General features: G+C 37.0%; 1 protein-coding gene across 2 annotated transcripts in view; it reads left to right on the top strand.

Annotated features, from left to right (window-relative positions):
• PUS10 (pseudouridine synthase 10) overlaps positions 1-17,501 on the top strand; it is a 29,233-nt gene that overhangs the window by 347 nt on the left and 11,385 nt on the right. The window contains exons 2-7 of one of the 2 annotated variants that reach the window (XM_052699490.1): positions 1,502-1,768; positions 3,397-3,483; positions 10,784-10,818; positions 12,332-12,443; positions 13,791-13,852; positions 16,310-16,355. In XM_052699490.1, the coding sequence (XP_052555450.1) occupies positions 1,502-1,768; positions 3,397-3,483; positions 10,784-10,818; positions 12,332-12,443; positions 13,791-13,852; positions 16,310-16,355 (609 nt within the window). The remainder of the gene's footprint in view (positions 1-1,501; positions 1,769-3,396; positions 3,484-10,783; positions 10,819-12,331; positions 12,444-13,790; positions 13,853-16,309; positions 16,356-17,501) is intronic. The other variant, XM_052699501.1, reaches the window with a different exon arrangement.

The raw sequence follows: 17,501 nt of genomic DNA, 5'->3' as shown, positions 1-17,501 counted from the left end.
AACGTACAACCGCATGAATGCAGTATTATTTGCACACTCCTTGGAGGAGAAGGATGTTGTTTGTATTCTTGGTCAAGAGAAGTGGCTGCAGAACTGTGCAAATTTGAGAAATTACAGTAATGCTGTAGAATAAGAATTTCTGTGATTTCTGTGTTAGGTTTATTAAGTTGCTGTGCATTCCTCGAAAACCCCTGTAAACAGGACAGAGCAACTTCTGCACAGCATGGTTCTATCATTCTTGCAGTGTAGCTATGACAGTTCCCTCCTTTGTTTTTCCTTTAATGCAGTAAGTAGCAAAGGGGCTATGGGTTACTGAAGCTGATTCAGGGCCTTCCCTTTTTGCTTCATACTTCTTCCATCTTCCAGGAGAACTGGTTGAGGGATGTAGCTAAGAATGGCACAGGTGAAGGATAGGTCCTCCACTTTCATTCAAACAGTGCTATTAAGCACTCTGTTTAGCTGACCTTCCCGCTGAAATTCAGTGTTCTTAATTTTTTTTTTCCCGGTTGTGCACAGTCTTCCTGTTTTCTTGTATTATGCACTTGTCAAATTATTTTTGGCTATTTGTTCCTCCACCATGTTGATTCTTAGAGTTCTCATTGTGTAGGCCCATTATTTCTGTGTATTTGCTCTAACGTGTTGTCTTTATGTTTGTGTGTGACAGTGTTTGCCTTGATTATTTCACTTTCACTCAAGTTTAGACTCTCCAGAATTCTTCTTCCACGTCTTTCTTCCTTATCCTTTTTTCATTTTTAATCAGCTCTCTCTGTTGAGAAGTTGTGTTGTTGTGTGTGGCTTATCATTCTTTTGCAGCTGTACCCAATTTTCATCTGAGTTGCAACAACACAGTAACTGCTGTTATTGAAGATGTTTTAATAAATCTTTTTTTTCTGACCTGTGTGTTACCTCTACCTTTCATCCTTCCTAAATTTCAGATATATGGTTAGTTCTCTCTCCTCACCACCACACTTGGGAATATTCCTAAATTTCTCATTACATGAATGATTGAGACATGTACTTTGTCATGTGTGTTTAATTTCACCATCACATTTATCTGCTCTAATTTTCTTCTCATACTCTGGTAGCCAACTGTCTTCGTTGTGTGGGCTAATCGTGTTGGAGGAGTTAAATTCTTAGGTTATCTGAATGGCAAAAAGGGAATAAACATCTATTTTCCTTCCAGCAGGGAAGAGGCTGAAGATAAATGCAGTTCTGCAACTCAGTCTGTAAAATGTTTCCAGTGTTCTTGGACAGTAAAGTAGTCTGTTCAGCAAAAATCTTTTTTTTTTTTTTTTTTTTTTTTGTAACATTTTGACAGAAGTTTATTTTTTATTGTGATAGTGTCTTTTGGTATATTTTACAATTTGTTAGTTACAGACACAAAGACTAAAGCTACAGGTGGTTTCTTCTGCTTCTTTAAACCCATGTTTGTTAGTGCTTTTTACAGCACTGAATTAAAGACGAATAGTCAACAACAGTAAAATCCCTCCGTTTGTGTTAGGAGTTGATGAAGGATTTGAAACAATTCCTGAAAGGTAATCAAGAAAAAGAAGATACAGCTTGCTTTGATGTAGCTGATCCGCCTTGTAAGCGATTCAGACTTGGACATGCAGAAGAAGGGCCTGATGATCTGAACCAGAATGGAATGCTCAGTCAGATTCCTTTGCTTAATGATGATAATGCTGCTGTGGAGAACTCAGCTGAAGAGGTTTGCAATGTGTGTTTGGGAATTCTTCAAGAGTTCTGCGAGATCGACTTTGTTAAAAAGGTAAATTGTCAGTTCTTAATCTAGGTACTTTTTAGGAGCTTTTGTACTTCAGGGACTGCAGTATAGATCTGGTGATCAGAAACACTGTACAGTTACACAATTGAGAGAGGGAGCAAACCAAACTGAAACATTTACTTGTGTTGAATATTTGAGTTGTAGATGGCGCCATTCAGCTACAAACTGCTCACTGACATAGTGCTTGCATACCTATGTTGGAGCTGGAAAATAAAATTGTTTGTGTGACTGTGTTTTATCCAAGGTTTGTTATAATATAACTTCAGAAAGAGAAGTATAAGTGCAATGGAATGACAGACAGGAGCATATTCTTGTAATCAGTTTAGGAGCTTAGAGTACAAGTGAAACCTCACTGTAAATGATTCTCCCCTTTTTGCTATGTAAGGGCAAAATGAGGAGGCATCGAATGCTGTGCTATTCAGTTTAACTGTGTGTTTCTAATATAGGAGTGTTTCTTTACCATATGGGACTTTTTAGAAAGCCACAAAGGAAAAAATGTGTTTGGTGGTACAACAGATTGCAGATAATAAAGAAAAAAGGAGTTAAGAGAGAGCATGGACATAACGCATGTTGCAGATATCATCTCTGAGCAGTACAATTGCTTATGTGACAAACTAAAATATTAGCTAAAAATGCCACTTGCACTTGAGAAGTTTGACTGAGTTTTTATAGAAACAGATTTGGTTTAATGATGTTAATATATCTAAAAATAGGGCCATGGGATCATACTACATAGATTCTGTTGAATTGTTGGATGCTTTTTTCCTTTTGTCTCCATTGAAAGAGTATATATATTTTAATTGAACCTACTTTTAAGACTTGTTTCAGAGTTATGCTCTTTAGTATCAGTAGAAAATCACATAACATGCTCTTGCGCACAGGCACATTTATTAAGGCACCGCAAAATCTGATTCTCTCACAAGGAAATTTCCTTATCAGAGTTGCTGATTTCATCCTGGAACCTCATAATTAGTCTTTGTCCCTTCTGGTAGAAGCAGCTAGCCATCAGCTTTCACTAACTTACTTTAAAACATTTGATGCATGTTCGGGTTCTTGCTGTAGTTCCAGTGACTAACATGGTTTTTATATCAAAGAACAGTAGATGATATTTCTGCTTATTTGTAATAACTGTATACTAATCCTGAGAAAATTCTGTCATAAACTGAAAGATGAAATGTTCCATTGTCTTCTGTTATTTTGAAGATTGACTGAATTATTACTGTGAATACTTTTTTATTACTTTCTTATGACAGGAACTTAAAGAATTGTATCTGTGCCATGAAGAAAAATATCGCGAGTCAACTCTTCTAGCATGTGGTCTCTGTGGTATAATTTCCTGCATCAACATTTGTGTATATGGTTTTGGCCTTAAAAGAATGTGTTTTCTTATTTCATAATGTCGCACACCAGTAAGAATAGGAGTCATTAATAAGGTCTTTTTTCAGGCTTGTATTTCAGTAAGTTGTCAGGGGCTAATCTAGTTTGTATGTTTGCATCCATCTGAGTGTGTACTAATATGGATTTACAATGATTATGCTGGATAAAGAAAACCTAAAAAAATTATCAACTTAGTTCCATTGCTGTAGTTCAATATTAATGTTCTTTTTTTCCAGATGTGTGAAAAGGTTGATTCTTCTGACTACCAGTTCACCAGTTTTGTGTTTTCTGTGTCACTACCACCACAGCTGTCTGTCAGGGAGGTGAGTTTTTCAGATACTCCTTTATAAATTAAACACGTATTAAAGAAGGTAACTGTGGAAGGTACAGACTGGAGGTAGTTTGATTTTTAATTGCTATCGTTCAAAAAAAAAAAAACAACCCCAAACCTTGCTGCAAGTGTAGTCTGCTTTCCCTTTCCTTTTTGCTAAGTACTGTCATAATTAGTAAGGTGTCTGAGTCACTTCAGTTTTCATTTAGCCTGGGAGCTACTTTACATCTGAAAAAGTAAAGAGGATCTTCTCAGAGAAGGAACAGCACAGCTGGTGCCTTTCCTGAAATAAATGATAATTGGTAGTTCAGAGTAGAAGTGAAGAAGTTTGAATTTAAGCTCTTTAACTTGGCAGCATTTTAAAAGCTGTAAAAAGACATCTTTTGGTAGTCACCTGTCTTGGGCGTTGCTGAAAGTCTGGATTTTTGCAGTTGTAGTCACAAAACTACTTTTTTGATAGCAGTTCTTATCTTGAATTGTTAAGAATTGTTGACTTAAATTTAAAACTTAAATTATTTACATTTTAGTCATTTAATTACATAAGATAATGATAGCATGGACACAATATATATCTGATAATTCTTTTGAAGATCGAGGGAGAATATTAGGCATATTATAACTTTACCAGTAAAGTGACTATTATGTGATGTTTTACAGTGTTGCCTTGTTTTCTAATGAAGTGATGAATTGATTCAAAAATTTTGTTGTAAAAAGCGACTTGTAACTCTTTAAGATAGGTGCCTCTGGATCTAGTATAAACTTGAGTGCATGTGGCAGAAAGTAATATTGATCCTCTTGGATTTGTGTATGAATCTGTGACGAGGTTTGCTCTCATTCTGCAGTTTTTAGTGTTCAATAGTATTATTAGTTCTTATATCTTAAGCAAATGCCAGTGTAGGAACTTGTGCTGATATATGCTCTAAGTCTGATTCCACATCAGACTACCTGCTTCCTATCCAAATCTAAGCCTAGTTGTGCTGGTCACTTCAGCTGCCACTGTCTCTAGTAAATAATGCCAGAGCAAATTACTTTTTGCTTTGTGTCCGGATAAACTCTTACTACTCTCCTTTCATTTTATGGTCATCCAAGAAATGTGATTTATTAAAAACAAAACCCCAAAAAATCCACCCAAAAACCCAACACTTTTAGGCTAGTTAAGTATATGGACATAGAATTCCAAATGTTGGTCAAAATTACCCCAAGTTTGTACTTAGAGTTAACCAAAGAAATGTTACCTTTAAAATAAAAGAGGAGCCCTATTATATCTAGGGTGCCAGTGATAGAGGCTTTTCAATTGCCAGTTCCAGAAGGGAATTTCAATCTTTGTAGTGTCTGTGAGTGAAAAAGAAAATAATGTACTCAGTCTTTTGCCTTGAGTCTGAACTGCACTTCTCATGTTATCAAGTTTTTAATTCATTTTCATTATGCATATTTGGCTTGACAGTTATAGTTTATCTATCTTGAAGATATGTATTTTTCCTCATGGCTTATGTGTATAACTAAGAGGTGAGGCAAGAAAAATTTGCTGCTGCTGTGAAGCAACCTGTTTATGGGTCTTTACCATAATACCTCGGTAGGGGGTGTTCTTGCATTGCAGTTCTAGCTCACTGGTGTTCTCCTGCTGGTCTGAACAAGTAGGGCGATTCTGTCTGCTTTGAGGCAGTGGAAGCAAAAAAGAATAATTTCCTTCAAAGAATTCCTCTTGGTGATTGAAATCTTGATGATGCCCTGAGATTATGGAATGGGAAAACTATCTTGGCAAATGTAGTTAGTAGATTTATTATTTTATAATAACTGTCTTCTAAGTGCAGTAAATTATTAACTTGATAAAAAGAGTGAGATGATGCAATTCTTAACCTGTCCATCTGCTCCATCTGAGATTTCTGGTTGTTATGTTCAAGCAAACAAACATTACGTGCTTGGTACAACCGAGGCAATAAAAGATATGATTTGGGTCCAGAGGTGAGCAAGAGGAATGAGATGAATGAATGGGAAGCTCCAAAAATATATATGTTCTCTTTGGAAACAGTTTTGATTCATCTGGGTCCTGCATTAGAAGGTTTCTGCTGTCATTTCTATTCTGCACCTTCAGTACCAAATGCTAACTCAGCTGTTTGTAGAACTGTGCTCTAACTGAGGAGATGAAAATGGTTGATAGTGGTGGTGAGAAAGAACTTGCTTTAAACCATGGGATTTTGTTTACCACCTATTCATTTACCACTTCAAAAATTGTTGAAAACTGTTCCACTTTATAGTTACAGAAAAGCAACAAGTGATAGTAGTGGGTGTATTTTGAGATGTTCTGTGTTGAGGTTATGATCTTCTGTTGAATCTTGCTTTTAATTTTTTAAGTTGCACTCCGCAAGAACATACATAATGTTATAATAAAAGGACAACCCAAAGACAGCCTTCCTTGTCCCAGTGACCTTTTGTATGACATGCAGATTTTCTCAGACTTACTTTAAAAAAAAAATCAGAAACTGTCTTTTAATATTACCTTCAACTGATTTTATTGTAACAGTTGTTATCCTGCTAATCCTAAAATGTAGGAATGAACTGAAGAAGAGGAAGACATAAAATTAACGTTTGCGTAGTATTTGTATCTGTAATGCACAGAAGCTGTCACCTCTTTCTAGAAGTAGGATATTTGATTGAAATAAATCATAAATACAGCAGTTCCAAGTTTACATTAGGCAACGATATTATAATATGAAGCGAGTCATGCCCTTCAAAAATGTGGCTATTAGCAGTGTCTGTAGTCTCTGTTGTGATCCATCATCCTGATACTTGCTACAAGGACGTTGATGCAAATAGCATGTATAGTCATTACTCCCTGTAAGGCTGTGTATACCTCATCATGGAATTCCCCATTTCTGAGCTCTAATACAGAGAAAAAGTGCGATGGCTGGAATTGCGTGTGGTATTTCAACAGTTGCCACTGTGATTCCTCAGATAGCATTAGAATAATATCCTGCAGCTTGTAATCAATACAGTGCCTGTGCTAGTGTATTTCAGAAATATGTTAGGTTTTAAGTATTGCCCTGCAGGCTTGAGCTCTGTAATGAGCATCTTTCATTTTCAAACCACTTCTCAAACATAACGTAATTATGAAATAGAAGGATCTGATCCCCTGCTTTGCATACAACTGGGAAAGGGCAGAGCTGGGGAATTAAGGCAAGAGTAGAGGGATTGTTTGAATCTGATTTATAATTTGGGGTCTTCTGACTTATGTGCTCACTACAGCCTAATCTACTGTTTCCTCTTAACTGAAGGGGAAAAGTAATTTAAAACCCCTTTAATTATCTTTAACTTTGCAGTCAGTAGAGAGAAGGTGAAATTTGTCCTGTGGACCTATTTTAGCAGTTAGTAACACACGTAAGTTTTCTCGAGTTTCTGATTCTACTCCCATAAAAGAGGGAAAGGGGGTGAGATCGGCCACCCAACTGATTACCAAACATACAGTGTGCCTTAAATCAAGACATATGATTGTTTAAATTGGCACTTTTGGATGCAGACTTCTTTCTAGACACGGTCATACACTCTAGTTTAGATGTGTGTGTGTGTTCAAGGAGATTCAATTTGAAGCTAATTTTATTTATGATTTTATTTGGGTTATTATGCAAACAGGATTATAGTATACCTCAAGTATTTTGTGAAGGAGTCTTACTCAGACTGTCTACATATGCAGTGTAATGAATCACTGAATTTGAGTAAACAGTATTCCGTCAGTACAATTATATTTATTTTGGTCAGTAACGAGCTGATTTGTGTATTATGTATCTAACAAAGTCTGCATGGTTTCTTCACCATATGTCTTTCCCCCTACTACTTCTAGCACTGCTTTTAAGATTGCCTCATTCTTTTAGATGTACCAAAGGAAGACGAATTTTTGACTGAGTTCCTCTGTCAGCATATAAGTGATATATGGTATGTTTTGTTCTGATTTTAACCAAAAGATGATGCAACCGTGCCTGTGCTCTGAAAAGTTTGATACATGTTTTCCAACCTCTTCATTATTTCCTTGACAAAAGATATTATTATGACGTGATTTAGACTAGAGGAAGATCATTTGATGTCAGAGTTAGAATTTTGGTTAACTTCAGTTTAGTAAAGTGTGTTTTCAGTGTGATGCAGAGAACTCCTCGAGAGTAGCTCTGCTGAGAAGGACAAGCTAGAGGAAAGAGCTTAACGTGAGCCAGCAGCGTGCACTTGCAGCCTTGAAGACCAATGGTATGCTGGGTTCCATCAGAAGAGGCAGGGGGGCAGCAGGGTGAGGGATTGTCCCTCGTGAGGTCCCTCTCAGTACTGCATCTAGGTCTGGGTCCCTCAGCAGAGGAAAATTATAGAGGAGAACCGTGAAGATCATTACAGGACTGGAGCGCCTCCTCTGTGAAGAAAGGCTGAGGGAGCTGGGCTTATTCACTGTGGAGGAGAGAAGGTTCCAGGGAGACCTCATTACAGCTTAACAGTATTTAAAGGAAGATTATAAATAGGAAGGAAATAAACTTTTTACATGACTAGATAGTAATAGGACAAGGGGAACGGTTTTAAACTAAAAGAGGGGTTTAGTTTAGATGTTGGGAAAGTTTTTCTCTGAGAGGGCGGTGAGATGCTGGAACAAGCTGCCCAGAGAGGTGGTGGATATTCAGTCCTTGGAGATGTTCAAGGCCAGGTTAGATGGGGCCCTGGGCAATGTGATACAGTGTTTGATCTAGTGGTTTGGCAACCCTGGCTGTGACAGAGGGGTTGGATGGTCTTTGAGGTCCCTTTCAATCCAAGCCATTCTGTGAATGGCAGTAACTCTTAACGCATTGCAGAGTAAAAAACATAAAGCTTAAATCACTGTAAAATTACTAGAAAGACTAGAAAGAAGCAAGAGATCATCATATGGGATTAATATGTCAGTACAAAGAGAAGTGATTGGGTCTGCAAAGGGATGCACCTTTAAAATGTCAAGCTTCCCAGAGCAAAGTTTTGGAAAGGTATGCTTTTGGAAGCTTTTGACATAAACAGTGTACACTAGAAGTCTTTGATTTCTTGGTCCCTTTAAATTTTGTTTAAATCTGATAGCATTGCACTGATATGAAGGCTGTGGCTTCTTGTGCTTAATTTTGTGTTTTTCTGCTATCATTTTTTATCAGCGGTCATTTTAATTCTGCTTTTGACTTTTGTTACAACTAATATTAAATGTTGTACTGCTGAGTTCCACTTGTTGAGTTGATCGTGACACCTACGTTCAGGATCTTCTATCTTGGGCACTATCATGTTAAAGAAGCCTGCCATATTATATTTCGTTAGCTATGTAAGGCTGCTGCAGGTGGGCAGCAGTGTATGATGAAGGATGATGAAGTATAAAGGATGGACTGAAGACAATCAATCATTAGAGGAGGTTGCTCAAAGAAGTGGAGAAGTCTTCGTTACTGGAAGCTTTCAAGACCTAATTGGATAAGGCCCCGAGCAACCTGTTTCATAACTGTTCGTGCTTTAAGCACAAGGTTGGATAAAGACCTTGTGACATCCCTGAACTTTGTTATGGTCTCTCATGTAAATCAAATATTCATGGGACCTCCATTCAAAGTAGTGCATCTGGAGCTGCAGAAGCTGGTATTCACAAAGGATTTGTAAAAAACAACGGAGGGTCAGCTGGGAAATGAAGAGGAGAATATGAAGTGAAGTCTGCTCGAATAAGCAATTGTTAGTGAATTCCAGTGTTTGTACCAACAGCTCTTTCAGCTTTCTGATAGTATATTGTTCTGTTCTTTGCTTTTCCATATTCAGTGTGTGTCTCCTTAACTAAGTGGTGTAAATGAGTGGTTCGTGATTACCCTAAGTATGTCTTCTAGTTAGTGTTTTTATTTATTATGGATGCCAACTCTGTTTTGTTGTTATTGTTTGTGTGTTTATTTTTTTAAAGTATGCCAGATCAATTTTCAAATACCATTTCTTTAGACATTTGTTTTAATTTCTCTGTACGTGCTGGCTGCACTTGAATTAGGTTATCAGTTCTCCTAGTTACAGTGTTAATAGCAAGTTTGGAAGTGCTTTTATTGCAGCCTGATCTGTTTTTAAAGATAGATGAGATTCGAGGTGTCTTGGTTGTCCATTTGTAAACTGAAAATTTAATTTGTAAACTTAGAAATTTATGCAGTTTATTGCAGAGATCTGGGACTTCCCATTGCCTTTTGTGTCATTTCCATGGTCTCTCCGGTAGCAGACTGAATGCTCGTTAGTACTCAGTAATACTAATTTGGTTTTCGTTTAGCCAGATATGTGAGTATATTCAGTACCACTAGGAAAGTAAAAACTGAACTAATGTTATCAGCAGGGGAAGCCTGATTTTTTTTTGTCAGTGTGGAACAAAAATGGTCCTTAGCTTTTCCTGTATTCGGGATTTAAACTTTTAGATACTGCAATCACTACTTCAACTTTGTCTGCTTATCTTCAGATATTTCTGAAATGGAAGAGCTGTTCTGCAATAAGTAAATAAATTATTTACTGTGGGCGGTTCTTTCGTATTTGACCTTGTAAGACACATGCACTTGTTCTTTCAAACTGTATCAGGAGTGATAAATGGAGACGTATAGGAAGGAGCGCATAAAAGTGAAAGCTTTTTCAAAGAGTTAGAGAACAGGGAGAATGTTATGACAGAACAGCTTTGAAAGGACTGTGTTGACTGACACTTTAAAAATCAGCAAATGGAAGAGAAAAGCAGCAGAACATTCAAATATTAGTGAAATACGAAAACGTAGCTTAGCATAATGGGGAAAAAGAAATCATTTATCTTCAAGTCTTTTCCTTTGCTTTTTGTTGCCCCCAGTTCCACGTATGTCAGATTGTCCTAGGAACTGATTTAAATTACTTAGGGTGTCCCGTGTGGGGGTAGCACACTCTCTCTGCCATGTAATCAATTATTTGTTCTGCAAACATGTTAAGCTTCCAATTGATGTGACGGAAAATTGATTAATTTTTCTGCTTCCCAAAAGCTTACCTATGTTTCTGTGAGTGCAGTGATGGGAGAATGAGCAATAAAGTAAGGAAGAGCTCACGCATGCAGAGTGAGTCTCTGAGGAAAAGAACAAACACTAATTCTGTCTTTTTACTCCTAAAGCAAAAGCTGACTTAAAATCCTAATGCTTCCTTACTGACGTGAGGTTTCTTTAAACTTTAATTATTATTGTTATTGTTGTTATTATTATTTTTCTTGCACTTTTTCAAACAGTTGAAGTTTTGAGCTTTAACTTCACTTGCGTTTTTTTTCTCTCTTCTTCCTGGGCTTGGCTGATGACATATAGCATGCTGCTTGGCTGCTGGTAAAACAGGAAATGGGGTGAGTAGTTTATTTTGGCAGTTCTCACGTCATGTCTACTAAGTGTCCCGAAGAATTAGAGGAAGGAGAGATACTCTTACTACAGGTTTGTTTTTTTTTCAGCATAGCTGAAATGAGACATCGCTCAATGCAATGGACCCGCTGAGATATTTATTCAAGAAAAAATTTTGAGAAAGGAATTAATACCTTATTTTCAAGATCAAAACAGTTACTTTCATTTAAAGGTGCTTCAACTAACAGTTGTGGAATATGTAGAATTGCTTTCCTATGAAAGAGTCGGAGTAAAAGATAAATCACTTCTTATTTTGAGACTAATTTTAAAGCCATTGTTTCATTAATTTGCTTTAGAGAAGATTAACCTGTATAGAGCAGATATTGTCATTGGGTCTGTTCATGCAGAAGGACGTATGCTTTGCTCTGCAGGTTCCCTAATGAGGGGTTTGAAATCATGTGCTGGCATTCTTACTGGCAACTGCTCCTCTTCTCTGCATAGGCAAGACATAGGAATCAAAGCTTGGTCTTGTACCTACAGAGTCAGTTGAGCTCTCCCAGCAAGGTCAACTGAGATTGTTATCTAGACTTTTCCCCTCTGGAATTTGTCTGTTGAAGTTCATGTCCTTCCTTTAATGAAGGAGTGAATCGTTCCTTTAACAACAGGAAAATGTCTTACATTAGTGTTGTGGCTTTGTTTTGCTTTAAAACAAAGGATTTTTTCTGACAGTCTCTTTCTAACCTCTTCTCCATGTAGACTCTGAAAAGGTTTTGGTAACTTTTGATCTACCATGAAACTATAGTGCGTTCTCTTACACAGGAAAGAAAAGAACCTGTTCTTAAGCTGTTAATTAAAGAAACATTAGCAAATAGAAACAGGACAAAACGTGGTATTATCTTATCTGGAACCTCTATGAGAGGATACTGCAAGTGGCCAGGGTGCTGAGAACAACAAGATCTAGATAGAAAATTTTAACTGAAGTTGAACTTGAATCTTGAAGTTGATTTAAGAAGGATGTTGATATAATAAGGATCCCAGCTCCATCTGCATGTACCTTCTGTCTTTCTTGTATTAACATAAATACTTATGTGACCACCCACCCATAGAGCTGATCATCTCACTGGTCTGTCTGGAGGAAAAAACAGTAACTATTCCTTTTAATGGATTTAGATTTACCCTGAATGGGATCAGTGTACTGGTATGATTTACCGTGCTGAGTGGTGTCAGCATGCACACGAGTATTTGTTTACTGGAAAGCATCTTACCTGAAATCCTGGTCCGGCCTTAATGCTTCCTCAACACCTTTTTTGTTGATTCAAAATAAAGATTCATTGCAATTATAAGAACCCTTGCAACAGCCTTTCTTTCATGCTGTGCTCTGTATGCTTAGCACATTTGTCCTTTTTATTTGTGCAGTGCTTGTTCACCTGCAACTAGTTACTTAAGTTTGTCTTGAAATATCATATGGTATCTATCTTTGACTCCTGTGCAAGTTATTATTTCTTTACTTATATTATTCAGAAAACTGGGCCTTTCCTTGGCAAAGGATGACATTGTTCAGCTGAAAGAAGCTTATAAGTGGATTATTCATCCCCAGTTGTCAGAGGAGTTGGGTGTTCCCACTGATGGAAAGGTATTGTGTTGTATAAATAAGAAAATACTTCTTTCCTGTGTGGTTTTTTTTTTTGTTTTCACATATGCGTATATAGATGTGAGATAAATCATATGGGTTATTAGTATGTTAAGTTCACTGGATAGAATATATTTCTGAAACATTCTAAAGGAGGAAAGACTAATGTTTGTTCATTGTAATGACTGCTAGAGATAGGCACGAGGGAACTTGTAGTGCTAGTGAACAAGCAGTAGGACATAATTTTTTTCAAACCCTAGTTTAACTTTCGAATTCTGCCAAACGTTTCTGAAATGCATTGACTGGATGGAAGGTTGAGAAGTTGTCAGACAAACCCAGAAATGCTATCATCTTGACTGTAATCCATCTCTGCAAACATGGCTAAAAGTCCTGCTGCGGGCAAAGCAGTCTAATTATTTTCATCAGCTATAGAACTGATGCCATGACTATACTCATTCAGTCTTTAAGTTGATTTGTCAACTTCCAGAGTAGTTACAGATTGTCTTTTCCCAGGAGTACTAATTGAAAGCATCCGTTTTGTCTTAGTGAAGCAAGAATCATGCAGTCACTCTGAAGGTGATCCAAAAAGAAACAAACTTCTTATGTACCAAGTTAGCAAACACCCTGCAGGACTTAGACACTAAGCACTTCAGACTCCATTGTACCATAAAAGTTACTTTTCTAGTGCTCTTTATCTACAAGCCACTTGAATATTAGCCAATCTTTCCAATAGCCCTCTTGAGATATACTGGTATCTGAAGAACAGAAGTAATGAGTGTTGTTTGCCCAAGGCCAAAGAGGGAATTGGGGATAGAATTGAGATTACAGTGGTTTCTAGTCTAGCTGTTAGTCCACTAGGACATGTTGCCTTTCTTTGCCCCAAGGCCATCCAGTCACTGCAAACGAAGCCCCTGACAAAATTCTACAGTGATGAGCGCTATAGGGTTTTTATCTTTATTTCACACTAAGCACTGCTTTCCCAGAAGGTGTGTTAAGTTTAGTGACCATAATAGGCTTTGAGTATATACTGTCTCTGACTCAGTTCTCCCTGTACAGAATGGGGCCAATATCTATGATGTATAGGTCACTCATGCCTTTGAAGTGTTCTGAGATCATCTTTGAGTACTTCAGAAATGCAAATAGTGTCACAGCTCAAGTTTTAATGTATTTCTTTGTATTATATTGTAGAATATATATTCAGAATATATTATATTGTAGAATAAGTGTATTACTTTCTCTTTTGTCTGCCTCTTTACTGTTTTCCTATCATTACAGTATATGGGAATATCTTCCTGGCTTGTTTAACAGAGTATTATACCCCATCCTTTTTTTTTTCTATTTTTCATCTAGAGTTTGTTTGAAGTTAGCGTGGTCTTTGCTCACCCAGAAACAGATGAGGAGTGCCGTTTCCTGTAAGTTTTGATGTAAATAACATAAGATCTTTTATCTAAATATTGTACAACTTCATTGGTTTGGATTTGCTACAGATGAGAATATGCAGTGTTTGTAAGCTAGCATGGTGTTTAAACTTCCTTGTATTTAGATAAAGCTGCAGAGCTTAAAGTTACTCCATTTCTTCTGGTTAATTCTGTGCTTTAAATCTGCTAAAGAAAATAATTCTGAATTTTGATTTGAGCTGGAAGGAGAACGTTCAAACCAACTGTTGAATTTCAGCCCTTTTCAAACTCATTACCCTTTTCAGTTTAGCTTGTATCATTTGAAAATAAATTCAAATCAGATCATTTAGGGCAAGGGCATCTTTTGAGGTCATGCCTAGTTTTTCCTGCTCTCATCCTTCTCATGGATGGATAGGAAGAAACAGAAGTTTCCTGGCCACTTCACAGTCTGTTGGCTTACTCTGTGGAGTATCTGCTATATAAATCTTTTTTTAACACAAAGAAGCAAAATATTTCTGTGAATTTAGTTTAACATTTAGTCTGATTTCTCAAAATCTAGCAGTTGTTATATTCTGGATAATTAGATTCAATCTTCCTGTTTGCTAATGCTTCCTGGAAAATTTGTGTTTCCACTCTTGTGCTCCTAGAGCAAGTTAAACCTAGCATAGAAGGAGGCTCTCCTTCAGATTTCTGCGTTGCATAGTGACTTCATCTCTGGAAACCAGGAATTTCCTTTGCAGTATTTAATAGATTTGCCTGGTATTATCTCATCCGGCAACTTGTGAATGCCTGATCTGCCACCTTCTTGGTTTTCAGCAACTGCATCCTTCTTATCTGTTGTGTAGGGGCACGGTGATGAGATAATGCATGCTTGATGACCTGGTACTAGGAAGAAATGAGTATCAGCATTTGCTGAACTTCTTTCCCTTCCAGCATCTTCAAGACAAGGCAAAAATGAGATAAAGTGGTGTGGCTGAACTACCACTTTACCTGCAGTCCTGTAAAAACTCCACGTTTTCTGAATTGATCATACTTCTGTTCTTATTTATTTCAATTTATTTGATTAATTCTGGTTTCCTTCAGCGGTCTTCCTTCCTCTGAAACCTGACAGTTCTTATTTTCAACTCATCCTTTCACTACCATTTTGTGGCAGTTCAAAAATGTTGATGCCAAGCCTGTTATAGTGCCAAAGTTGGTGCACCTGTAGAGTAGAAAACTGTAAAGAAGTACTCAGATCTGTTCTGTGTGACTTGACAATATCCCTGTATTTGCTTTCTCTTTCTGGGATAATTAGTTAATGATCAGACATTTTTCTGAAGTAACAGCATATTGCCTAGCTTACTTACCTGATAATTTCTCAGGCATTCTCCGTATGTGGAAGTATTTCTGAGGTTTTATTTAAGGTTTAATGTAAATAAGGAAATTTGGCAGTTATCAGGATGTTAGTAATGACAGTCATATGGAAGCAAAGTAAGGGGTTGTCCAAACTTGGAAAAGTCTCCCATACTCCAGGTATGGTTTTGAATGGGATTTCCAGGTATGGCATCTGCAGTTTCTCTTCTCTCAAGCCCTTTTTGCATAGTTGTGCACAGGTGGATGTGCTAAAATAACCCTTGGTGTGATATGGAAGATCGATTGGCTTTTGATATATTGTTTATATTTGTTTATGTTTTGTTATATATGTTTATATTTGGAAATTTGTATTTAAATTCTGGAAGAAGGGATTTGTGTCCCAAACTGCCCAGGAAGTTGTTTGTATAGAAACTGCAAGAGGACAAACCTACCTCTTTGCGGTCTGCTATAGTCTATAGAATTGATAAACTGTGTTGCAGGCTAGAAATCATCTCTTAACTGTATACATAGAAATCTGCTAATAGGAGCAGCAACTTCCTCTACAGTACAGGAAAAAAAGTTTAACTGAGTTGGCTTTCACCTTTGTGAAACAGCCAAGAAATTCCTTTTGAAGCAGCAAAGCACAAATGGTACCAAACAGCGAGGGATTTTTTTTTTCCATAGTAAGTTGAATTTTCCTATCCAGAAGCACCAACTTGAGTCTCTAATTTTGAAATGCCTAATTTACAGTGTGCGTTTCAAGATGTCAGCATACTTTGTGCGGAACATTAATCGTAACCTTTACTGAGAAGGACTGCAAAGGACTGAAGATAAACTTAGGTGCTTTTCCATTCTATTTCAAAAGTGAAATGCATTTGGTTCAGTCAGAGCAGAAAAGGCTTACAATGCTTTATGATTTATCTCTAGATCAAGCAATGCGCAGTTTCCCCCATTTGTGGTTTAGTATAAAATTGATTTAGAAATCTGCTCTTTGCTAAGCTGTGGAAGTGAGGTGTTGGATATATTGGTAAAAAGGCCATTAAGTGTTATGCTTCTAAGTATGACTGTCTCTGTGTTTTGTTTCGTTTGTTTTTTGAATTTTCTGTAAGATTATCAGCTAATTTTCATTTCTGTATTTAGAGCCACAGTCTGTCCAGATTGTTTCAAGCCAGCAAAGAACAAACAGGTAGGATCTCATCACTGCTCTATTTCCTTTTTGACATTCAGATTCTCACACTAAAAGCTACAACAAAAAACTTCCATGGCTATTTTTCATCACTGTTTAATGTCTGTTTTTCCTGCATCAGAAATCTCTCAGAATTTTTACTGATCTGAAAATAGTCATCTCATTTTACTCACTAAACATTTCTCTGCTTAGGAAAATGATGAACTCGATGCTTTTCTTTAGCTCATTTGTTTTCCAGATTGTCCAAACGAATACTTTAAGTAATGTTCTCTATATATACAGCCTTTAAGAGGAAGAATTTGAGTGTCTTGCATTAAAAGTAACACATAAAACATGATCTCCAATTTCTCTGTGAATGAAACAATTCAGATAAGTTGCACTCTGAAAAGGAGACTCTGCAGCTGAAGGAGAATGATGTGACAGATTCATGTAACATCATTCATACGGATGTTACAGATTTCATGTCCTGTGATCCAAATGAAAGGCACAATACCTCCAGGATGATTTTATCCTGTCCACTTCTGGAGTGGGGAAAAAAGAAAAGAGACCTTGCCACTTGCTGCAGACCCTGAACACACACGTAATCATTATGAGAAAAGAGGGTGTTTAAGAATAAAAAACAATTGGAGATAAACTGATGTGACCAGGACAGTAGGTGTGCTCAGAGGGAGAAAAGTGATTTCTGTCTGTAGGAGACCTGTTGTTCTTTCTCATGAACGGTCTTAGCAACATTTGGTATGACCCTTGAATTTTGTCTACTGTACTCCACTGGACAAATAAATACAAATTTTTTTTTTTTTTTTTTTTTTTTTTTTTTTTTTTTTGGAAGCTTTGTACTGTGATAACCTGCTGGTTGCTGCACTGCTTTCATGTAAAAGTGGGGAAATCCCCCGTAAAAAGCTAAACCAGCAAGGCCTGTTGAAACCACACAGGCAACAAGATGTAACAAAATGTAAAGGAAGAAATACAGTTTCTGAATCAGAGGCTCTTCCTTAAAGAGAAACTGTGCTTGAAGTTAGTATCAAAGGCTGTGTTAATCAGAAGTGGAGTAAAAGCTGGATTCTGAGTAAAAATGTCTGAAGCCTATTGCTAGTTTAAGGGTTTTCCATCTCGTATTCCTATGAGTCTGTCCTGGGATCCCTGCTA

This window comes from Tympanuchus pallidicinctus, unplaced genomic scaffold (assembly GCF_026119805.1).
Source record: "Tympanuchus pallidicinctus isolate F22 unplaced genomic scaffold, pur_lepc_1.0 scaffold1, whole genome shotgun sequence".
Classification (NCBI taxonomy): Eukaryota; Metazoa; Chordata; class Aves; order Galliformes; family Phasianidae; genus Tympanuchus; species Tympanuchus pallidicinctus.
The sequence above is the reverse complement of the archived record's forward strand: the minus strand, read 5'-3'. Positions and strand labels throughout refer to the sequence as shown.